Raw genomic sequence first — 25,577 nt, 5'->3', positions numbered from 1 at the left:
AGGTTTGTATCCATGTATGAAATACTGTTGGTTTTTTGTGCGTGTGTCTGTGTACTACATGCACCCACATGCACATTCAGCTTGATGTCAGTAGCAGTGTGGTCTATCATATAGAGTCTACATATAACTTCAGCCAATGGTGTTGTTTCCAGGCAGTGCTGGAGGCTACAACCAAATAACAGCTTCACATTCCGACGTGGTACTACAGAAGACTTCTAAAGAAATGCAGTGAGTCTAACCCAAAGTCATATGTATATGCAAAAATGGCAATAATAGACTATTGTACTCTCTTTACTGACTTTCAATTCTACCTACTGTCAACTCTACCTGTATGAAATAAAACTGAATTTCATCCCAGTGTTTAAATTTCAGTATCCATTAAAAGCTGGTAAACACACACATTTGCAACCTACCCTGATTTTTCACCTCAGCGAATTCTTTGTTGTATTCCTCTAGAGTTTCCCTAAGTTTCTGGTTTTCTGTTTCAATATCGTGCATACGTTGAACCTTGAGCTGAAGTTGCTGTCCTAAATCCAAGGCTGGAACTGGATCTAAAAAAGAAATGGTAAAATAAAATGTAAGATAACAGTAACACTTCTGTGACTCAAACAGCTCAGAGCCCAAGTGTCCCTTTTTCTCTATTAATACCTAGTTTAAGTGACCAGGCCCTAGTTTGAATTACTTTTTCCATATGTTGATTACTCCATGTCCTGTGTGATTAAAAAAATATGGCTGGTTAACTTTACCTATGCTACCCTTTAAATTGAAGTGTGCTTTCCTCATTGTGGCTTTTATCCACAGGGCAGTTCGCCCAGGGTGCAGACAGTCATGATGCAAAGGTATGTGACAGCTTGAAGTTTCATATTTTTGTTTTTAAAATGAGAACTTCAGGGGAAAAAAGTAATCCAAAAAGTACCACCCACTGACAGCTGGTGTCCTTTAAATACCTCCACTTTTGCAGGAGTGAATTTCTGATGAAAATTGTGTCCTCCTGCACAGCTGAGCACTAAAAGTTTATTTGATTATAGAGATCTGAGCTGTATTTTTTCAGAGTGGCAGATCAATAACTATCTGAAGTATTGTGTAAATTTAATTAATTCTATGAAGCTTGGATTTTGTGACCCTTATTCCCTATTTTTCGCATACTACTAATCGAATAAAAATTAGAAATTAGTTTGTAAGTTCTCACAAAATTAATTCTTCCATGTTGGTTCCCTTCCACTGAAGAGAGTCCCTAGCACACACCTGACATGTACGCACGCGTGATTTATTCTGGGATTTCTTCCCAGTCAGAATAGGAAAATGCTGGAGTCCGATGGACTTATAAAAGATTATTGAATACATTTCTGTTATGGGCGCCAGCATCTCTTGTGAAATGGCTGCAAAGATTTAGTCTCCTGTTGAGGAATGCTAAACACCAAACTCAGTGGATCAACAACAGTATATATTAGGGAGTTCACTTAATTTTCAACCACCACAGTCATTAATTTTTCAGACCACCCTCAGTCTCTGGAAACACATAATAAGTCTATTGTACCTCTGTTAACACATTAAGCATGAGCCTGTGTGTTTTTTCAATATGCCAGCGTTGTTTCATAGTTTATAAAAGAATAGTACTGGGTTATGTTGAGCTCAGAGACATTGTAAGTAGCAGTCTGCTGCATTTTGTTACTTCAGTTCTTCAACAGCTTATGGCATTACCCTGTTCATAATACAAAATCTAGGTTGCTTGTCATCTGTTCTCTGTACATACATAGTTTATGACTACATAGCTTTTTCATTTATGCTTTTTAGGCCAAATACTTTTCGTTATTATTATCTATATTAAAATATTTATAATAAATCAAACTTAAAATGTTATTGTGGCAGAGACAGAGGGTACAGGTAAAGAATTAAATACAAAGTTTAAGTCACAGCAGTAGCACGAGTTAAAGTCCCTACAATATTTATGTATGGTCCAATTAAGGTACAGGCTGTCACAACATCACCCTTCTCCCATGTAGGTCCGCCGACCTTTAGCAGGACTGCCCGCTTTGTCACACTTCTGCAGCTCAGCATTTCTCTGACAGAGCTAGTCCAGGACGTTCATCTGCTGAACGTAAAGAGAGGTTGGATTGTCTCAATCCACCCGTGTCTTAAGTTGTTACAGGAGCCTCCAAATATATCTAACAACAACCTTTTGCTTCAGCTATGGTATTTCTATAAAAGTGTGTTAAAATGCCACGATGAAAGAAATTGAACTTTATAAAACTGCGGGTGCACTCTTCCCCCCCCCCTTTTTAGAACGTCCATTGTAAAAAGCCAGGACACCCACAAAACATATTCTGCTCCAAATACACATGGCTTTCTTAATTTAAATTGGTAAGGAATTAGGAGACAAAAATAACATGGGCATTATAAAGTGAATAATGACTAAGCCTTTAGTCAAATTTGCGATCCCTTAGAAGCTTTATGCTCAAAATGAAAATGCTTGCAATCTCATAATTATTCATCAGGACATGTATATTTAATTTAGCTCTATTAAAGGTTAATGTTCAAGTAGCAAAACAGTTGCAGAACAAACAAAATGTAAAAACAGTCTCTGTGCATTAAACTTCAAACTTTACTAGAGCCTATTTGAAGGACTAATGGCCTGCAGCCACTAAATACTGCTTAAAGACATGTTAAAAAAAAAACACACAAAAACATGGCTGAAGCACCTCTTAGACTTAATTTTTATAAACTGCATTAAAGAAAACTAATCACTGCATTACAATAGGTTGACCGAGACATTCTGACCAGAGACAGAAATAATTAATTTCTCATGGCAAGCTCCAACATGCTCTTTTATCTCAAAAAAACAACTAAAGGAGGACCATGATTTCTGGAGCATTTATAAACATCAATTAATCAGAAACCCGTACAAACCATACAGCCAGTGCAACTCTTTTCTTACCTGAATGGAGTGGATTTAAAAATAAATAAGAATACTCTCCTTTTCCCAACATATGCATGCATGAAAAAGCATACCTATTTATATTAACCAGACTTACAAAGTATGTTTCATGTCATTTAACAGGAGGTCACTGAATTTTTACACAAGCAATGGACCAAAACTTTCGATTCATTACACAAACAACAGGCATACGCATGCTGAAAAAAAAAAAATCAAATGCCACTAGCTTATAGACAGCAGCAAAGAAGGAAATGCCTTTTCTGTAATTGGTAGAAGAGAAAAATAATCTCAATTAACACTTCAATGTAAAAACCTCATTGCAAATTATTCCCTTGGTTTGAATCTTCTCTAGCTTGAAGTTCAGCATCCCTGCTAGGCACAAGATAAATAAGAAATGAGAACAGAGACAAAAGGAATCTGCTCATCCAAAACTTAAAAAGTGTTTAGCAAGATCATTATTGCCCAAGAGTAAACTGAGATGTCCATTTTTATATGAAGTTCTGTAGATCTGTTTCCGTCTCTTCCCACTCTGTTCTACTTCCCTTATCTGCTTGTTGCCTCCCATGTCCCCGAGGAAGCCCTTGGCATCATGCATCTGTGTGTGCCCTTCATGTCCAGGCCTGGCCCTGACCCAGCAGCAGAAGTAACAACCTGCTGCATCTCCACACCCGCATCCCAAAGTCTGGTCCCGCTGTCACTTCCCCAGGGATCGCTCTTTGGGGACAGTGCACGCAGGGCTCCCTGTGCCCGGTGTGGTGCTCACAGCTGTCACACACCGCACTGGTCCCCTTGCTGACAGCTCCTCTGCTCATGAAGGGGCTGGATGGACACATCCCAGCAAATGAAGAGGTGAACAGAATTAGCCAGCGTTACAAGTGTAACATTATTTATATAGTAGGCAACACTTCACATCAAACAAGCCGGTGCAAGGCAGCAGCAGTAAACCTCTCAGGCTACTCTCGCACCATATACATGCCCCAAGGACAAATTATTTTTGAACAGCAGCGCAGGAGAACCAATTTTTTGCTGCCGTCTGTGCATGTACACCATGCATTTTCAGAATGGTTTAAAACCATTCTAAGTAACCTAGAGATAGATTTGGACCAAAGAGTGCGTTATGTTACTCGCTGGAGGCAGCACCTCACCACCTGCAGCCCCAGCACAACCCAAACCTGGCGACAAAACCCCACAACCGATGCCCGGCTGAATTTCCAAACGGGGTTTCACTGAAAAAAAAAAAAGGGAAAAAAAAAATCCCTCACTCATTCTGTGAGCTGGAAAAAGACACAGATCTTAATAATTCAATCTAAGTGTTTACACAAAGAGCACTGTGGGTACGCTGCCCTCCCCTGTCATTAGCGGAGATGAATGCACCCCCTTGTGCGCGCTGCTCCCGCAATGACATCACGCTCCCGCCTGCCTCGCTTTTCGCCAGGGCACTCTAGGCTAATGTAATCATACGATTACATAATTAACCCAGCTGTCTCATTAAGAAAATCAACTGGAATTCAGGGCATAATTAGTCATACAGCAATTAGCATGCTGATGAGCGACTGATGAAAAGCTGTCTAGATACGGAGTATGCTGGGACCACCCTCGTTTATCGGGGATAGAGGGGGGGCGGCAGAGCCCGGCTCAAGCCCCCCGAGAGCCGCGAGGCCGGGCCGGGTCCCCTCGGCCGGCAGAGGCCTGCGCAGCCCCGGCCTGGCGTGGCCTCGGCACCGGGCACCTCGCGGCCCCTCCCGGGCGGGCCCCTCACGGCACCTCCCGGCCCCTCACGGCCCGGCCCGGCCCCGCGGGGAGCGAGCGGCAATGCCCGGCCTGGAGCTCGGAGCCGGGAAGCGCAGCGCTGCCCTCAGAAGGCTCCGGGTTGGGCCGGGGAAACTAACCAAAAAAAAAAATTTAAATAAATAAAATAAAAAGGCGCCGTTTCTTTTCACGCTTCTGAGGGAAATGCTCTTCCCGTGCTGCGGTGTGAGGCGCTGCTGGTGGGCTCATCTCAGTTTATTCACAAAAGGGGAAAGGGCACCTAATACTTTGGCCGGTGTCTTAAAATGGAGCTCCTGAGAAGGCTTTTCCAAAACAAAGGGCTTCTCCTAACTCCCCTCCTCCCTTTTCATGACAGGCCCGTAGCGCTGGAAACGCGCGGAAAGCAAGTTATGAAACAGTGCCAGGACTACAGGGGCAATTAATATTTTATATCACAGGGAATGTGTTTCCTAAGGTTGGGGTCTAAAAATAATGCACCGAAGGCACAGCAATTGTTTCGAAAAGACTGTTTGTGTTGCTTAAACCATGCTGTAAGCAAACCAAGCTTAGCGATTGCTCACAAGAAACACCCACGCAAAATGATAAGGGAGAGGGAAAAAATAAAAATAATAAAATAAATAAATAAATAAATAAACACACCCTCCTTAGCTTGACTTCGTTACCGTAGACTGTTAACTTTTTGGAAAAAAGTTCAGCTCAGCCATGTCACGGCCAAGTGAATGAAGCTTTTGCCCCCAGCTGAGCCATGCAGCGAGTGGTTCTCTGGGCACACGGTGCCTGTTTCGCAGGCAGCTCCATCAGCTTGTAATGCACTAAGTGCCTCCTTGGGAGGCTGCATATCTGAAAATAACCTGAAAATGTGTTTTAGAAAAAATAATAATTACATTGTAGCTTTTGAATATTCAAACACCTCACAGCATACTTAATTAATTCATTAATTATTCCCCAGAAATTTCAGGGGTAAATTGAAATAGCCTAGAGAGACTGAGACAAAGATTTCATGGAATAAATGATAACTTTCCTCCTGTTCCCCCATGACTCCGGTAGCCCAGGGACAGAAGAGTTATAGCCGTAATTCCGTTTGAAACAAAGCTCATCATCTCTCCAACTCCTCACTTCATAAAAAACATGAAAAGGTTCTCCCTTCCATCAGGAATTAAACACATTTTCTTACTCCCCCATCCCACAGGACTAGGATCTCTCTCTTCCTTTTATTTTTTCCATTTTTCAAAGTGTTCCCCTCACCTTCCTGGCATCGGAGCATTTTGTAAGGGCCGTGCCAGGGAATTCAAAGCACCTGCAAGAGGGTGAGGGACCCTCATCTTCCATACCAGAAAGAAAGCAGAATGCCACATTCTGCTGCCCTCCAAAAGCACTAAAGCAGCAAAGTAATTCTGAAGCGACCCCTCTGAGCAGGGACGGGAAGCCGCAGCATAACGGTGGCTTTGCTCCCCATTAATCACCATAAGCTGTCAGTGGCAGCACCCTGCAATGCTCACAGGGTTAAGTGAAATGATGTGAGATGGGATATGGCCACTTTGACCACAAGCACATGGATGCCTGTGCCGGAATGTGGCTCTTAGACCTTGTAGGGTGTTACGTGAAAACATCCTTTATTTATCTACCAATCGGCTACTTGCTGAAAAGATGCTTTGGCCCTGCACCACATCATGAAATGCATCTCTACCCTAGTATCCAAAAAAGTCAAGCAAGACAATGTTGATGATTGATTCCTTCATGAATTGTGTTGCAGTTCCCTTTACCTTCGAAGGAGTAACCAAAATTAATCCTTAGAGAAGTTTTTAATAGTAAAGTGGGCATGCATAATAGGTGATACAGTATTTTATGGCACTGTAATATGCCAGCTAAAAAAGGACCTAGTGAGTTATAAGAGAAACCCCTGCAACTGAAAATGCTCCAATTTGAACATTAATACTCTAGTAATGGCTGAAGACATTGGAATTTACTGCTTGCACACTGAGCTCAATGTAAAGCAAAGGACAGTTACAGACAATCGTTCATATGCTAAAAGTTTTATTTCTCCTATTTTGAGATTATAAAAAGAAAAGAGAACCCTCCACTGTATTTGAAAGCATTTCTGCCACAATCATCCCTTCTTTCTCCTGAACACTGCTGCATGTAGTTAGCCCGAAACCCTCAGCAGGCTGGGGTTTATTCTAATTCCAGTTCACATTCCTGCAACTGACAAAGGGAAGTGCAATATATCCCATCACACATGCATCAAATACTGCCTCTTCTTCCCTGAATATGCAACGCTGCTCCAGTCACTGGGGTTAGGGTTGCTCTAAGCCCAGTCCCTAAAGCAAGAGTGCTGCAGTTGGCACCTCCAGGTGAACATGCCCAAGGCAGCAGGGCTGTCTGCTCTATACTGCACATTCTTCCTGCATCTACTCACTGCATCCTTCCCTTATCTGCACCTCCCCTCTTCCTTCCGTGCCTCCAGCCTACCAACTAAAATAGGGCTTGACAAGCACACAATAAATTTTTTAAAGTGTGTGCTTTAGGGATATTTCTTCCTTCGAATATTTATTCCAGCTTTTACAAAGGAATTTATCCAATTATTAATTCAACATGAAAAACGGAAGAAAAAATGTGATCAGACAAACCCAATTTGAAGCCACATATTCAGGTAACAAAGCTATTTTTGGTTATTGTGACATCCATTTCAAAACGTAAGGATAAAGTGAATGAGAACTAAAAGACTAGCGTTGGCCAGGACTTTGCGCCTCATCTGAAAGTAACTATGTAACGCTAACAGTATGCCCTACCAGCGTGTACTCAGCCAGCACAGATCCAAAATTGTATTTCATGCTGTATTTCCGAGGCACGGCACAGAATTCAGACCCCGGAGGGAAGGAGGCTGAAGTGATTACGAGCTACTTCCACATTCCTCGGCGCTGGGCTGCCCCAAGGCTGGAGCAGCATCCCAGGCGAGCCAGACCCTACTGAAAAATGCACAGTAGCGGCGGCTGACCCCACCAAAACGCCGCTCCAGACCTCTGCTCTGCAGCCTGGGCTATAAACCATCCTTCTCACCCCAGCTCAGGCATTTCTGTGTGCAGAACGGTTTGCAGAAAAATCACCAGTGCCTACGTTCCCTGATTTGTTATTGTAGAGACTTCTCTTCCAGCCAGAACTGGGGCATTTTAAATATGTTTACACAAGTCCCTTATTTATTTTATTTTTTTTACCTGGTCTGAATGTGGTGGTGAAGCTTCAAAGACTGTGCCTTCAGATGGGATACAGTCACAAGCTAAATCACTACCTGCAGCCCCACGGGTTTACTGCTTTTTGCTCTTTCAAGTATTAACTACGTTCAATTTTCTGCTTAATTTTATTCGATTTTCAAGTGTGTTTAAAAAGATACCCCACTGCTCTCTTTGAGGGGGTGTATGCACTGCTTCTGTTGTCCGTGAGTAAGTTCATTTTGCTTCCTTTCCTCCTAGGACTACTCACTGTCATACTGATTTGTTTTCCCTCTAATGTTGAGAAAAGACACTTGTTATGAATATTCATTTCCATTGCAAAGTTAGGGACAGCAGAAATATAAGCCCTTTCATTTTACGCTTCTATCTCCAATTTGATTTACGTATATTTTCTTCAAGAAGGGGGGACAATTTTGGCACCTATTACTGTTTATCAAACATGGAACTGCTTAAAATTTTTCACACCGTACGTAACAATAGGAAACATTCCTCAGAAACTTATCTGTGCTGATCAGCCTCAGTACACCACAAACTCGGGGTGTAACAACCCAATCATGCTCTCTAGACAGAGTTTTGCAAAACAACTACCAATTAGCCCAATTAAAAGTACTCTGATAATTAACTTTTTCATACCATGTTTTTAGTGCTCTAGTTCAGGATGTGCTGAACATGATCCCTCAGAGCAGCCTCTTTTCCTTCTCACCTCTTTGCACTCAGCCATTGCTCCTGTGCAGGCACCAGGGCCGTGTGCGTGTGCTTGTGCTGCGATTTAAGCACGTCATGCAGCTTTCTGCTCACCTGGGTACGTAACAGTCTGTACAGACTTCCATCGGCTGGCATTAACCTTTATGCCTTCTGCTTAACATTATGTTCTGCAGAACAACCCAAACGAGTCTCGTAATGTACACGAACACAACAACTTCATACACATTTATCACCTCCAGCAGAAGCAAAAGATAACTTTTCTGAAAAAAAACTAAACTGTTTTTTTTTTTTTTCTTATGTCACTTTTGACACAGAGCACTGATCAAGCGTTAACCACTTTTTAAATGGAAGTCTTTTTGTAGCCCAGGCAGCAATACAAGTCTGGAGAGTGTTGCTAAACTGTAAATAATCACAGGGAAATGGAGCGATGTAAGCACTACATCTCACAGTGCCGATAGCCTGTGCTCCTTGGGAAAGGAATGAAGCTTTCTTTATGGGCAAGAAACAGATTTCTGCCCATAGAAGTAATTCCCTAACACTTATTTTAATTGATTACTTCTTTTAAATGATGTTTGCATTTCCACAGCTAAATATTCCCTTGGAAAAGCTAGCCCTGTGCAAGGCAGGGCGAATGGGCAGGGCAGAACTGTGACTGCAAGCAGCACCGCTACGCGTCCGATGGGTGTGCGGAAAACTCTCACAAGGCGCCCGTCCCTCCTTCCCCTCCCTCTGCAAGGTCCAGCCCCTGGGGCCGGGCACACAATTTATGACGGTAAGAACAAGGGAAAGACAAAATTTCCACTTCAGCCATCTTTCATTGTTACTGCTTTTAATTGTTTTGACAGGGCACACTAAAAGAATTGTGTGTTTCTTCTTTTTACCCTCTCTGTTATTTTATGCTTCCCTTAGATAGGGGCTCCTCTGAACTAAAAAATACATCATGCACATTAAATTGCACGTTTGACCACAACAGAGCTGTGAAGTCTCCAGTAAAAACACAAGCACATCCCCTTTCACACTGTAAGAGTCATTCAGTTCCTTCTTGGTGAGATCCAGGTTAAGCAGAAATACACACACACCGCTTGTGACTCAACCCACAACAGCTGCGCAGTCCCCACCAAACTGAGAGCAACTTTTTGTTAACCTACCCTCATTCTCAAAACGTGTATGCTGACAAGCCTCCACGCAGTTTCTTACTCTGTTGGTGCCGGGCACAGCCGTGCTGAAGGCAGGAAGGCGGCAGAGAGGAAGGAGCCCAGCTTAGGGCTGAGCCTCGGTGGAGGAGCACAGGCTGCAGGCTGGGACCCAAGCCCAGCAGCGATGGCTCGAGTTTCCCGAGTCCAGGGAGCCCCAGGAGGAGGCAAACTGACAGGTACTCCTCCCTGCTAGCAAGTTTTTAGCAGTACTGCAAAGTACGCACCAACACTTGTTAGAGGAAATGAGCGCTGGCACCCAAATTTGGTTTAATCGTTGCCACAGCAAGATAGAAAATTTTCTGTTTCAAGACAGAAGTTGTTTCTTTTTGCCTACGCAGCAGCCATTCGTAACAGGAGTAATGCTGAAAACCGAGAAAATGAAAGTGTGGCACTGTGCAGTAATTGCACAGTAATAACGAGACAGCGTAAAGTGAAATTCTGTGCAGTTTATGCAGATACCATCATCTGGCATTCGCGCCGGTCTCTCTTTTAACCTTTACTTGAAAATCACAGCAAAGTTTTGTTTAACAAAAAAAGATTAAACTTCTCAAGCATTGAACACAGTTCCTTTTTAAGAGAAAAATATTTAATTTTTAATGTTGTTCAAGCTTAATATTTTTCTGTTAAAAAGAGAATTATGTACATACTGCAACTGCTCCTCCACACACTTACAAAATAGGGCTCTGATTTCACTTGAAGTGTTTGCAAGATTAAGACCCTGAAAGCCAAGGGTGATAGCATAATGCACTTATTAAAAAAATTAGAGAGAAAGAAATCTTGTACAGATGGAAGCTTCCTTAAAGCTGTAAAAGCTTCCTTAAAATACAAACCGAACCTCCCTTTACCTCAAAATAAATACATTCACATTATTTTTAAAGGTAAGTTGTGACAACCTTGTTGATTAGTGCAATTCATGTGGCAGCATTCACTTTTCTCTAGCTCTGTGCTGCATACTGAAAATAAGGCAATTAAATGAGAAAATTAATTCCATTAATTAAAAATGTTCAGTCTCCAGCAAGACAGAATGATCGGGGTGAGAATTACAACCGTATAACTGCACATAAACCAAAGTGTTTTCTGTGATACGTACTTTCCTTTCAGAAGGATGTATTTTGCAGAACACACTGATGATAATGCTATTTTAACAGTGACATAAACTGGGGAGAGATCTGAAAAGGTCTATTTTATCATTTAAAGAGAAAACCACTTGATGTATACAGGAAAATTCACAAAATACCAGCCTTCCCACAAATTCTTCACTGGAGAGCCTGAGTGAAAACTCTGGTCAAGTCAGGAAAGAAAATCATTAAGCTTAGCTGAATCCACAAAGCACCGTAGCCAGAGTTTCAATACAGATCATTTTATACTAAAATTAAAATAGAAGTCCTTTTTAATTATATAAAGTGTGCACATTATTACCGAAGAGAGGAATACATGCTTTCCTCGAGAACCATAAAATTGGCTGCTGGGAATTAGACTTCAGCTGCAATTATTATATGGTCCTATAAAGGATATTGAACGTCTGATAAAATTGCACCCTTGTCATGTAACAGTGATGCTTAATGCTAAATAACCACTCTGCAGCATTCCAGTCATAGCTTTCTCAAAACATCATAGCTCCCTTCTTGCACTGAAAAGAAAACATCGCAGGATTTCAGAGCTAAAAGCGTACCTAAATATTTGAAATACCAAATGGACAGGTCAAAAGATATGTAAGCCACAGAGAGGCAGAACAGCACGTGTGATAAATTAATACTGGTGGCTCCTATAAAGGAAAGCCCACCATGAAGATACACCGAATGTAGAAGACTATATATAATGAAAGGACAAAGCCACCACCGCATGCACTGTGAGTGCATACGGCCAAGCCCCGCCACACCGTGACAAACACCAGCGCGATCCATCCCTAATGGTGATTTTCCTTTCTGTTACGTTCCTTGTTGTAAACTGCGAGTACTGGCTACCCTGCATACAGCTACGGAGACTGGCTGGACTTCTGGAGAATCTGGAATTTGCTTTTAACAGCACTGGCATGCTCTTCGTGTGCCTCTGAGGCCTGCGGCCCTGACGTGGGACTAAGACCTGTAGATATTTCTAATCCCACAGACCCCATTGCACTCACAACCTAGCCAGGCTGAAAGTTTTACATGGAGTCAGAATCTCAAAGAAATATTTCTCTGACACTTAACATAAGGCACACACAGGGGAAGGCTGGACAAGGGAGAGATTGTGACTGTGGACAAAGGGGTGCAAATTTTGCTCTTGCAAATGAAGGAGAAAATTCTCTTACAAAGACGCCTCTCACGATTCAGATCCTACAGCATGGGATGTATGTCCTGCCTTTCCCACCATGCTTTACTCTTGACTCTGCTATTCAAATCTCAGCACCTGTGATGACACAAGGCTTCAGAAAAAAAGCCTCTGCATGAGAGCATCCACAGAGACCCATGCAGTTCTGGTTTGACACTACCACTCTCAGAGCACTAGACATCAAACTGACCCGCCTCCCAAGCTATGGCAGGAAACAAACAAGCATCCTGGGTGGGTTTAGATGGAGATGGAAAGGCTACAGCTCCTTTCTGCAGCACTACACGGTGGTTTTGCAGGCTGTGGGTCTGCTGGGGGTGCTTTCATGGAGGAGTTTCCTGCACAAAGCCCATCCTGTGCCCTGCTGCACACCTCGACATGAGCCATCCAATGCATGGAGCTGCTCCGAGATGTCAGCCACCTCCTGTGGCACAGGCAGATGTGCAAGTGGAGCTATACACCTAAGAATGGTTACAATGAGCAGGAAACAAGTCGATGAAAACTCCAGGCCATGGCCAAATAACTGAAAAATCAACATTGCTGGGGCAACTGTGGTCGAGGACAAGCATTGTAAGCCTCTGCATTGCTTCATGTACACCACACATAGCACAGCAGGTACTGGCCACTGGGCAAAAGTAGGAAAAATACATACATTAGTGCTGACTAGCTTCTGAAAAACACTGACCTTTTAACCACTTAAGCTGTAAACAAAACATTAAAAAATTCATTTTGGTTTGAAGTGTGCATGAAGTACGTTCCTTAAAAGGTAAAGACCAGTGTGTGCTTCGCAATGAGAACTTAAAAGCCCTTAGATGTATTAATTGTACCTCAAAACCTCTTTGAGATAAGTGTATTGAATATAACTCAGAGAGAGATATATATAATGTCCACATTTATGAAAGTACAGAATCATACACAGACTGCCATATGCCAACAGCTCAGCCCAGGCAGGATTTAGACCTGAGGACCTGGACTCGTAACTCCCTCTCATCTTTGACAGACAGCAACGTCTCTAACATTGGGGAAAACAAACAAACAAAAAAATCAACTCCCAAAGAATGCAAAAAGAAATGATACGGAAACTTGTGCCGACAAACATAAAGCAAAGTTGAAAATACACACAGGAAAAGCCTTTGCATGAAATTTATGATCACACTTAGGCTGAACAGAATTGAAATTTGGTAATGATTTAATTTTCAGTATCCAAAGTGTTTCTTCTCTTCACAAATGAATAGGAGCAAAGCAACTGGCCTTTGCAAGCAACTATTAAGGTTTTTTTTTTTTTTTTTTTTTCTCCTTCAAAGGATGAGGAATTTTCTCTGTCCTTCAGGGTACAAGCATCGCCTCACCCTGATGAAGTTTCAAGATGTATCTATTTTGTTAGAGTGGACTCTCTAATAAATGAATTACTCAGAATCACACAATACTGTATTAATATTAATCGATTCATACAAACATTAAAATGTAAAGTCAATGAACAGTTTTAAGAAGTCATGAAGCGTGCCTTAGCTATAGTTTCTTCCATTAGAAATAATATTAGAGCATATTGGTTTCAGAATAAAAACATTACTCATATTTAACTTAGCAAAGGTAGAAAAATGCCAAGCAGCATTCACACCAAAATAAATGACGAGATTCTCAGAATACATAAATAATTTGCTTACCTGGAACATCAATTAATCTCTTATAAACATTCAAGAAGGCTGCCTCTGCTTCTTTGCTTCTTTTACCCAATGCGTCAATCTAAAGGGGTGATGAGAAAAGAAGGCTTTAGATTTATTCCAATACAACTCCTGTAGTCAGAGCTATAAAAATAAATGGAAATATTTCATATAAAACTAGTTAATACATAAAGAGGGAACTTGAGTCTCCTGTGTACAGCTCCTATAGAAGCAGCCGTATAAGAGTATTTCTGGTAAGTCTGTACTTAATGTAATTTAAAGTCCTGTTTCAGCACAATAGGAAGCATCGATATTTTTATGAACACTATTGCCTATTATCATTCGTTACTTTAAATCTTAAAAAAAAAAAAAAAAAAAAAAAAGCCAGGCACTTGGCAGACAGACATTCTTCTCAAAAACTTTTCTTTTACCACTTACTAAGATCTAACACAACAAATGGGAACCGCATGTACTTCGGACATCACGCTCTGCCTTTATTGTAGGAAACATATTTTTCTGTTATTTCCACTAAGCCTGTGAGAAGATGAAAAGCTGTACTTTTGGGTACCCTCTGATACTTAATACTAAATCTCTGAATCTTCTACATGCAAATGCATTTTCTGCTAAAGCTTAAAGCACAGACCATGAAGGCTGTGCTGCCTTGCACTGCTGAGCTGGAGACGGGCTGCTCTGACTAGTTTCTGTTCTTGTTTTGTATTAATACATACAGTACTAATCTGAGAAGCTGCCTGCCCAGGTGAGGGAAAATACTGCCTCCCACAAGCTATTATTTTCTCTAAATCTGTATTTTCCTCTAAAAATTTCATTTTAAAAGGAAAGGCAGCTTTATAGCTCTGAGAATAATTCCACAGCAACTTTTTTTTTTTTTTTTTGGCAAGAGTGTTTTCCTAACGTACTGGAAAACAGAGGATTTACGATTACTAAATATTGACAAAAAACACACAAACCCACCCAGGACTCAGCCCATTGAATTACTACGCCAAAGCAGAAAGGGACAGAAAGGGAAGCAGGAAAGCCTGGCAGAGCTCTCCAGCAGTTTACTGAAATCAGGAAACTAAAAGCATGCAGATTATCGTTCCCATGTTTTAATAAAAAGCAAGGAAGGATCTGAAGAACTACAGATACAAAGGCCTGATACCAATTCTTCTGTGTATTTCAAAAGCAGTTAATATTATGAAACCATTTAAAGGTGCGTACGTCAACATGTACTAAAAAAGGAAGGTCCTGTCTGAAAAACGTCCTTGAATTCTTTAACCACTTTATTGATTCGGTAGATAAGGCAGGAACAATGGGGAGAGTTTACTGTATCTGCATTTCAGGAAAGTATCTGATATTTTATTATACAGGAGGGAGGGCTGCAGGGAGGGAAAGCAGGCTGAAGCCCGACCTGCCGCGCCGGCTCGCGGGGAGCTCTGGCGCAGGAAGCACAGGGTGCCAGGGCAAGGAAACGGCGCGGGGAGGAGGAGAGATAAGCGCAGGGCGCTGCTGGGTCAGCCCGGTGCCGCGGCTGTTTGCCTGCTGCTAGAGTGCTTTGGGAAGGGAAGGATCTGGGGGGAGAACCCTGCAACACGGCTGATGGAAATCGTGGAGGAGATGGGTGCGAAGAAGTGCGCAAGAGCAGCACGCAGCACCTGCACGTGGCTTAAGTTCAGTCTTGTGGCTCTACGTGGCTGGTGGAGACCGGTGTGGAGGGGATCAAGGCCAGAAAGCTGAAGTACGAGGCCAATTGTAAAATTACACAGAAGCACAACACACAATGTGTAAACTGAGGAAAGGCTTGAGGAGAGGGGTCAAGGAGAAAAGTAAGGACGGCAAAGGCATCTGCACAGCGTTTGGCAGCCCCAACGAAATCTGGAGAGAGATGGTGAGAGGTGGTGAAGGGACGAGTTACTTCAGCATGAGCCAAGGCTGTAGTAGGAGAAGCAAACCAAATTCCTTCTTCACTTACAGCCCCCAAAGGCTGGATTAATTTAAGCAATTTAACTGAGGTGTACCATGATTGAACCACGACCTATTCTTATAAATTTAAAAATAAAGTACTGGGGAGATGACAAGCAAGCAGCATAGGCCAAAATGATGTGGATCTGGAGAGCAGACCCCAGGTCCCAGGACACACTGGCCGTGCTCTTTGTCAGAGTGCACCAAGAAAGCACCGGGAAGGCGCCGGGATCTCAGCCGCCGTGTGATGCGACGTGCTGGACAGCGAGGGATTGATGGTTGTGAATAACGCGTTTATTAATCGGAATTCAAGCAATCACAGATGGACCGATGCTCATTAGGGAACGAGAACATAAGTAACTCGGAACATTTTCACACAAAGAGTATTTGAAATTAGAATGTGGAACAAACTGCCAGAGCCGGAGAAGCACTGGGTAGTGCAAACCATGCTCGAGAGTATCAGCCACCGCGAGCGAGCGGGCGAGAAAGGAGGGGGCAGCCATCAGAAAGGCTTCTGCAGTTGAGATATTTCATGGGTACATGAAGACAGACTTTGAAGGCCAAAGCACACCATATGTTAGACTTCTGGACTTCAGCGTTCCCACGTACAATTTTCTCTCGCTGCTGCTCAGCACAGTACAGCCAAATTTAAATGACTATTATTAAAGACGATTAGCATCACAGAACTCATTCTTTACTGTATTTTGAAAAATTCATTTGCCCCTTCTAGGAAAAACAAGGCTTTTAAAATAAACACATTTCTATTTCTGTGAAATAACTGAATGGATTTGTTTTCCTATTACAGCTTCTTACATTTTAATAAAGGGCATTAGTACTTATGTTCTCTCTAAATATTATAAAAACTATGGTTTATTCACCACTCGCCAGTTATATAGTGATTGAAGTATAAAACAGAATTGAAACACCGTATTCCAAGGACATCAGAGATGCTCTGATGGCAGCAGTTTGTAAATCACCGGAACTTTCACATCTTTTTTTTTTTCCTCCCAAAATTCAGAGCCTGAACTCCAAACAATCCTACCAAGCAGAAAGATTTTTTTTTATATTTAAGTAGTTAAAAAAAAAATCAATCAAGCTGCCTGGGTTAAAATTCTATTAAAAATGAGCTCTGCAGCTATTCTGTATCTTAAAACATAGTTTTAACCAAAGCACTATGATGACTTTAACTAGAATAAAAAAGAATTAAGTATGCCAGTTTCCAGCTGTGTAAGGGGAAATATGGGATGAGAAGGTCATCAAAATAGCAAGATATAAATAAAGTCCAGAGACAAAGGAAACAGAGCGCTGAAATGACATGGAAATAAGCATTTGGGATTTCACTGAAAATTTTTCAAATCAAAGTAAAATTGGTTCAGGAGCCAACAAGGATCAGCTGCAATCAGATCACACTAAAACAGTCAGTGAATATATTATAAAACTCTTGCTGAACATTTTTATTTGACTCTAAAAACTTGAGGGACCCAGAAAGAAGTCAACTTATAATCACACTAGGGTAGTCTTGACACGAGCTTAGCTCCACATCTTAATTTATCTAAACCAGGCCCCATTATGTCTTCTCATACCAGAAAGAAACAACAGTGACCTCTGTATTCCCCACCACCCCCATAAACATATGTTCACTTTTAAGTTTTGGCATACTATTTGTCTTGATAATACCATTGGAGCTACACTGAGATAACAGAAATGAGACACGAGGAATCCTCCCTCCTTCGCACACCCTTCATCTTCACAATCTCACCAGAGCAGCAAGACGCTCGTTTGAGAGCCGCCCTCCCTTCATCCACCTTATTTTTCCAGGTCAAGTGCTTTCATGAGTTGTTGCCCTAAGTACTGAGTTGTTCCCCGAGGCTGAAAGACACCTTCCCCTCCAAAACCATCTCTCTCCAGCTTGTCTGCCAAGAGCTCCTTGCTCTGCTCCCATTTTCCACAGGCAGAACAGCAGCAGGCTGCCCAGCACTGCTGCCATGCTGCTTTGATAGCACGGACAGACAATTTCAGGGGGGCTTGGTCAGTCTCTCATCAGCTACACCTGGCTAAAATCTAATCATCATCAATGAAATCAGCAGTTTTGCCTCCACATTTAGGTAAGCACCATAAATCTGGCCACGTATGTCAGGGAAGATGCCGAATGCAGTTTCATATGAACATTAACTCCCTCTGTTTTAGCTCCGTACAGACAAATTCAAAAAGATGAAAGCAAAACCCGTGGCTTTATTTTGGAATCTGTCACGCTTCGTGCGCCAAGAAATTTCAACGTTAATTAAAGTCTGATGCCTACTGCACCACAGATCACCTGGGCTCAGCAGGCAGATCCGCAGAAGCTGCACGGTTCCTGCTCCGCCACCGCAGCCAGGCAGGCTGAGTGGCTGTGTTCAGAGTGAAAGCGAAGCAGGGAGGTCAAACACTTTGCTAGGAAGCTGGAGCTGCCAGGTGCCAACGTGTTCTGCATCGACACTTCAATTCTCCCAACTCACGGGTACCAGGACGTTAACACGTTTGCAGACAATGCGACCAGCACATGGCCACGATGAGTTCCTTCTACTTGGCTCATTCTGCATTGCTGGGGTTTTGTTTTCCTTTTGGTTTTATACAACTCAACATGCCAACAACTGCTCAGTGAAGGATCACGTGGTTTTGGTGTTGGTATGGCATTACCTAAGAACTAGTGATTTCCTTGAAGCACGATTAACTTGTACACACATATCACGAGTCTCAAACACAAGCATTCACGCATAGATTTTGTAGTCCTGACTCTTCTATTTATCAGCTTTGCTCTTCAGTTGCAATCCTCACTCTCACTAATGACCTCAACAAGAAGGATGCTAACTTGTACTGTCCTGCACCCAATCTGGAACCAACTTACCAAGAAAAAATAAACATTTTAAACAGGAATTTATATTGCCATTCCAATTTTAAACTAAATAGATGCCTTAATGAGAGACATGCAGCCCCCTCTGCACACAGAGCTCCCCTACACATCTTTCCTTGTATTGTTTTGCATTGCCAAGCTTTTTCATTTGTCTTCAATTTCTTTGAGCTACCTAAGTGCCATTAAGAATTGTAAGAAACATATTAAACAAAGGGAAAAGCATGATAACAACTCATTAATGTAACATTATTTTAAGCCATATTCTTGAATAGCTGCCTTGGAATCAAGTGGTGGATATAGCAAGCATTATTAGCACTACACAATGACATAATTCTTTCTTTTAAGCCATTACAATAGAGCTTAGCTGCTCTCTCACATAAAACAGTACATCAGCTGCTAAGTTGGTGCACCGTAACAGCTCTACAACACACTGTGTGCGTATTGGGGAGCATGCGGTGTATATCTGCAGTTGGCTTATTTCCCTTTCTTTGTACCAACAGGTATCTACACAGAAAACTAGTAAAAATAGAGCCCAGTTAGAGTTTTTGCAGCTGACAGAAGAAAAATTAAAAATACGATTATTTTTCTTCTCTGCTACAATTAAAAGATTTTTGAAGCAAAATTAAAAAGAAATGATTCCTGTGCAGCTGCTTAAAGCATATGGTATGTGTTTTAGCTGTGCTATAAATTCTTTAAGGAAAGTAGGACCTTACAGTGGCTACAATTCCAATCTGTTTAACCAAGCTGTGGGTGCTGTGCACAGCTACGCTACCTGGGAAGAGCAAGGGACAAGCACGGCACCTCGCCAGCTGGTTGGTTTAACCTCAAGTTAACAAGAGAGCTTCAAGAGGGACTGAAATCCTTCAACTTTTCAATTCTACTTCCCTCTACTGAGAAACAGCTGCAACCTTGAACCCTGCAAACCTTTTCTTCCTTTTGTGCCCAGATAAATCCTGATTTTCCCAGACAAACAACGCTGCCATCCCCTGAGGAAAGCTCAGCTCCCTCATTCTCACAGGACAGCTTCTTGCTGCTATTCCAGTCTTTGATCTTCCTTCCCAGTAAAACAGCCCAGCCCAACATGTGCCTCAAGACATTGACAGCAGAATGACAGCTTTGTTTAAATAGCTTTTACTATTTGCCACCCTGCCTTCAGATCATTGCAGTGGTGGGTCTGCTACGATTGCTGAACCTCTCCTGGATCCTTCTGTAACCTGCATGTCTTCCTCCACACTTCTCCGGGCGTTTCTGAGCAGCGTTTCTCAGTTTATGCTCTCACTCTGCTCCTCATCCATCTCTCGGGCAAGCACCAAATGGAGCAGCCCGGCTCCCTCCTCCTGCCTCGGGCCACCAGCTCTCGCTCCTCTTGCATCAGATCCAGCGATCACAGTCTTGTAGCATGATTCAGCTCACTGACTCGATGAAAAACTAAGCAACGAAGGAGAGAAAGAATTTATTTTCCACCGTGTCGGCGAGCTGAACTGACTCATCCTGTGCATTTGCTAGACTCAGCACAAGCAGGAGGTGGGCACCCCAGGCTGGGGCGAGGACACTTGCCTGCGGCAACCCCGTGCTGCCATGGGCTGGTACAGCACGGAGCCACAGTGTCGAAACGTGGGTGGCAAAAGGAGGGTCAAAGTGCTGGAAAAAAAAGCCAAACATGTCAGGAAGCAAGGAGGAAAAAAAAACACTTTGCAGGTGAATGTGACAGAAGCTCAATTCTTCCAAGGCGAGGCAATAAAGCAGCTGTAATTACCAGCTGTGTGCTGCACTCCCCAGGGACACCGAGCACCTCCAGTGCTGGCAGTCGGCAGCTCCATGGGATGTGTCCTCCGAGGACAGTGGCTGTGTCCAGGGCCCTGGGGGTGCTGAGCTGCTGCTGAGGGCACCAGAGCTGTGCTCTTGTCTGGGTCTCAGCTGGGGAGCAATGGGAGGGGAAGGGGTGCCAGCACCACACAACCTCCAGCCAGGGATGCTGGCTTCCTTACAGCCCACACACCTTAAAAAGAACACCCTTCTAGCAAAGGGATCAAAATTATTTGCTGCATGCTGCTAACCTGGGAGATGTAAGAACTTGCTGTGTTTGATCCTCACTGTTGTGCACAAGCACGGGGTGGGATGGAGGACATCTGCTCCTGAGGAGCACACGGGCAAGCCTGGCACACAACGCAGCAGAAGGGGGACAGGGCAGGAAGGAGAGAAAGCGGTGACAGCCCGTGCCATCCCCCTTCACCTCCAGCCTCCCGGCAGGAAAGCAAGTGGCTGCTTTCATCTGCCCATCAGCCTCTCCTCCTTCCTCTACCATAAGCAGTGGTCTGGACCCCACAATCGCTTTTCTCCCTTGAAATGACCCAAGCTTTTCTTCATGTATTTTAAAAAATAGGGCAGAGGAATCCTTGCAGCCACGAGCTCATTAACTGCCTTTGTGCAAATCTACCTGTGCATAAATACCAAAATGCAATCTTTTGCTCATATTTTATACTGAGCTGCCCTCTTACAAATCACTGCTGCTTTATTACAGCAAGGCAAAAACAGACACTGGCCTGTATTAAGCCTTGTAATAATTCTGCAATAAATACAGGAATAATTCTGTATTTGGAGAAGCAGGGACTGGATTATGATGACACTCAGCAGAATACCGCGCCCTGCACAGCGCTCCCATCCTCATTCCTTCCAGCACACTTCAAACTCTCTCTTTTTTTTTCTTTTTTTTTTTTCTTTTTTTTTTTTTTTAAGGATGAGAAGATACTTCTGACACTGTGAACTGAAACAGTGCTGCCTATCTGAATTTTGCATAAATAGTTTCCCACCACTGTTAGCATTTCACCCAAATGCGTGGCAGCGGCATAGCGGGCCTTAATATAGACAGCCCACCAGCTGCCAACAGGAATTTCAGCACGTTGTCACTTACATAAAAATAAGAGGATTTGGGTTGATCCCCCCCCAGGTTACCCCTGTAGTGATGGCTGTTTCTGTACGACTTGTCTGCACACCAGACGGGATGGAGATGAACCTGCAAGAGCCTCAGAAAGGTGCCTGGTGCTGGTATGTGTTTGGCTGCCATACCTTAGCTTTGGGACTTCATCTGTTATCCCAATAGCTGAATTTCTGCAGTTTGAGAATTGCTGCAGTTCTGCCCCTTGGTCTGGAGTTAAAATGTCTCTTCCCTCAGGGAGATTTCTGACCCTTGCAGCAGCAGGCACCCACCACGCTCACCAGGGAGAGCGCGTCTGCCTTGGAGATGCTCAACTAAGTATATTTAAATCACCTTCCTGTTGTTTAAACTGCAATCAAGCCAAACATATATAAATAAATAAGCATTTGCACACATGTGTAAACAGAGATGAAATGCTGCCGAGCTGCTGATACCCCAAAAAAGCACACAGGGCACGCCTGTGCCCTCCCCAACAACACTGACACGAAGGCACAGTCCCCGTGCTCCCCTTATACAAAGGAAATTACCCACCACCCCCGCCCTGCAGAGTGGATGCTGAAAGACAACAATTACCCACCAAAAAGACCAGATTTACTCCATTTTGTTACATGGAGTGGTTTAATGGGACTTTCATTGAAGAGTGGCGAGGCTCCGGGCCGGGCTCGGCTCGATGCGAGCTCTGAATTTTGATGTATGCTGTTGACTTCCACAACACAGAGCAATTTGTAATAGCTTTGCCACGCTGTTGTTTTCAAAGCTCCTGCTACATCACAAGCATTTATTTCTGACCACAAAATTACATTTATTCAACAGAAAGCAGCTCAGGGTCTTTAAGAGGTTAACTTCTGGAGTGCTTGGCTGCTCTCCAGCCTCTGTACTCGAATCAGCGCTAACGCAACAGCACACAACAGCACCCAGGCTAGCCGTGATTAATAGAGTGCTGAATACGCTGCTTTCCACATACACACACTTTTCATTCCCTTGCTTCCATAGATCATGGACTTATCCTCAAAATATCTGACTGAAATTGAATTTGGCTTCTCTCTCAACCGTTCATTTCCTATGTTATGCAAGGTTATATCCTTTTCTGCATGAGCAGAACCAAACCAGCTGCAGCTTTTGAGAAGAAAATGTGTTTTCAATTATGAAGCTGGCCTGAATATTGAACCACAGTTCTACTGCTACTCTAATTGAGCCATCATGGAGTGAACCTACAGGAAAGAAATTGTATTAATTAGGTTTGTAAATTTAACATAAGGAAATTAAAAGGGGGAGAGGGGGGCATCAGGGTATCAGCTCAGGAATAACTCCTTCCAAAATGCAGAAGGAAAGCGTGTCCAAAGTTCTTCAGGCACACACACGCATTATTAAAGCCCTCCTTCAAAGGCATGATTAGTAGTTCCAGCACACCAAACAGATTTTCAGCTTCTGTTGCCTGCATATGGAAAATTATTAAATTACTCTGCTGACCAAATTAATAGTTTAAAGAGCAATTCAGCTAAGTGGGGAGCCAGAGTGGTCTCATCAGAACGGGAGCACTCTTAAAAGTACTTGCTTTGTGAGAAGAAAATGAGAAATGGATTTCACAGAAACGAAGCCTAGCGTGTTGTTTCGGAGTTATGTGCCTTAAAGGGTTCTCCAAATGAGGGATTACTGCATTACTGTTGGACAGTACTGCTATGCCACATGAAAAGAATGCTAATGACCTCAGGAAATCCTTTCCCAGCCTTAAAATATCTATTTGATGACTTCACAAATACGGATTCAGACATTAGATTTCCATACCACAGCTTCAGCCTTGTGAATTAACATAGCCCAAGACCATAAAGTTTTATTTTTAAGATTTCTCATACAAATGCCCAACGGCTCACGTAAACGTGATAACGCACAATGACCCAGTGGGTTTGAGCACAGCTTACTGAGGTGGTTGCTTGCCAACTTGGAAACGATAGATAATGATTTTATGATTGAATGATAAAGCTCTTAAGCCCTTCTGATTCTGTCCTGCATTTAGCCCAGCATACTGTGAGCAAACCATTAATAAGATGCATCCTCGGGTTAATGATAAGCAAACAAAAAATGAGATTCAAGACAGAAATGTTAGGAATTTTACACCTCAAGTTAGTGAGTTCTAACCGTCTTGCTCCCAAATAAGCTATTTATACCCTCTATGCCTTAAACCTTGCAGGAAAGTTAAAAAAGCTACCCACAGAAATCAAAAGGACAATGTTATCAGCTTTCTATCAGACACAACAGTCTAGTCATTAAAAAAAAAAAAAAAGCATTCAATTTCCATTAAAATCCTAAACAAGGACAAAGTACTATATTGAAATTATCAATGACGAATTAGTAGGGTTTCACATTGCACTAGGAATGCAATTTTAAATTTGTAGCACATTAAAATTCATTTCATAATGCTTTACTTTAACTGTCATCATAAAAAATCCACACTTACTTAAAGCACCAACATCTGTACCCCCCAAAAAACTTATTTCCAACAACTAATGGAAACTGCAGATTTGATAAGTGGAACAGTTTCATTTGCAATTTCTTTTGATTGAGATAAATATCCCCAGAATATGGAATGTTACGGTTTTTGTTTGTTTTGTTTTTTACCTGTGAACATACTATACAAAGGGAGTACACAGAGTGGGGCATGAGGTATCAATATCCGTGTTCAAGCTGAGAAGAAAATTTGGCTGAAGTGATCAGTGTATTTATTTTAAAAAGTGAACTAGCCACAGGTTTACAAGCAGATGTCCCATAAAGCATGCATGGGAGGATATTTAAATATGCAAGCTTAAGTTAACCTCTCTCCAAGTCACGTCGGACTTGCTGAGGGTACAGTTCAAGGACAGTTTAAGTCAACCTACACTGGCACAGCCGCACTCCTCCTGCCCTTGGCTTTGCTCTTCTTGCCTCTCCCCTGGCCAGCAGGAGCCTCAGCGAGCTGGGTCAGTGACCAACCTGGCAGAAATCTAAGCCAGCCAAAAAGAGGGGAAAAAAAAGAAAACTTTGTGCTCTCCACGGGATCATATGAGTAGAAGTGTGAAGGGAAGGCAGGAGGTGGGGAGGCAGCTCAGAGGTAGGCAGGAAGACAGCGACAGCCGTGTAAAGCTGCCTAAATACCTCTGTTTGTTAGGGAACTGCGCCTTCTGATCGTCTGGCCTTCCCTAGTGCCCTGAGCCCATGGAAGGAGTCATCCCATGGGGGATCTGCAAAGGCCTGCTTCCCTTCTGGGGCAGCACGATAACTTAATATTGCTCTGACATGCCAAAACACCTACTTAGTTCTGTCAGTAGGGAGCAAGAAAAGGGTGCAAGAGCAGTATGGGGTGCAGGTAGAAGCAAGGGGCAAAAATGCAGTGGAGACCACATGGTTGATGGAGAAGCTGCATCATGCAAGCACATATTTTCCTAGCTTCTGTACAAGAAAAAGATGAGGAGAAGGTGGTGCCCTGAAGTTTGATACAACACCCACAATGCCTACAGGGCTGTGAACCAGAGCACTCCAAGAGTATTCTTTACCTGCTGCTCCAGGACACTTCCTCTCCAGCAGAAGGCATCTATTCTCACTACTTTTCCTTTCACCTCTCTTTATTTTAAATACTTATGGTTTTGTTGTTGTCATTGTTTTTTGTATACTTCACTGGGGCTGCAACTTGTGAAGCATCTGTAGCAGAAGCAGAGAATCTCTTACCAGCAGATCACTCCCTGTTTCAACTTCTTCCTCTCTGCAGATGTCCTAGAGCACTTGTGCTGTGACACCAAGACCTGCCCGAGCTACATGGCTTGCAGAGCCATCTCGGGAGAGTAGGACGAGGCAACTCCAGTGGGTTTGGATGGAGAAAAGCCTCTATACACTGAAGGCAATTTGTTCTTGACCTACCTGGGGCATTCATCTCATGATCTTTCAGAAAGCCAGTCTTAACAATAAACAGAGGCCAAATCTATACACTGAACAATAAATTATAACTCGACAGAACAGGCTAA

The 25,577-nt window shown here is 42.9% G+C and overlaps 1 protein-coding gene across 5 annotated transcripts in view; it reads right to left on the bottom strand.

The window, feature by feature from the left end:
* Positions 1–25,577, bottom strand: part of CUX1 (cut like homeobox 1) — a 268,484-nt gene that overhangs the window by 134,467 nt on the left and 108,440 nt on the right. For all 5 annotated transcript variants that reach the window (XM_032200836.1, XM_032200831.1, XM_032200835.1 and 2 more), the window contains exons 4-5: positions 13,805–13,883; positions 414–551 (exon numbers count right to left, since the gene is read on the bottom strand). In XM_032200836.1, coding sequence (XP_032056727.1) covers positions 414–551; positions 13,805–13,883 — 217 coding nt within the window. The remainder of the gene's footprint in view (positions 1–413; positions 552–13,804; positions 13,884–25,577) is intronic.

This window comes from Aythya fuligula, chromosome 20, assembly GCF_009819795.1.
Source record: "Aythya fuligula isolate bAytFul2 chromosome 20, bAytFul2.pri, whole genome shotgun sequence".
Classification (NCBI taxonomy): Eukaryota; Metazoa; Chordata; class Aves; order Anseriformes; family Anatidae; genus Aythya; species Aythya fuligula.
Note: the sequence above shows the minus strand (reverse complement) of the source record. Positions and strands in the feature narration are given on the sequence as shown.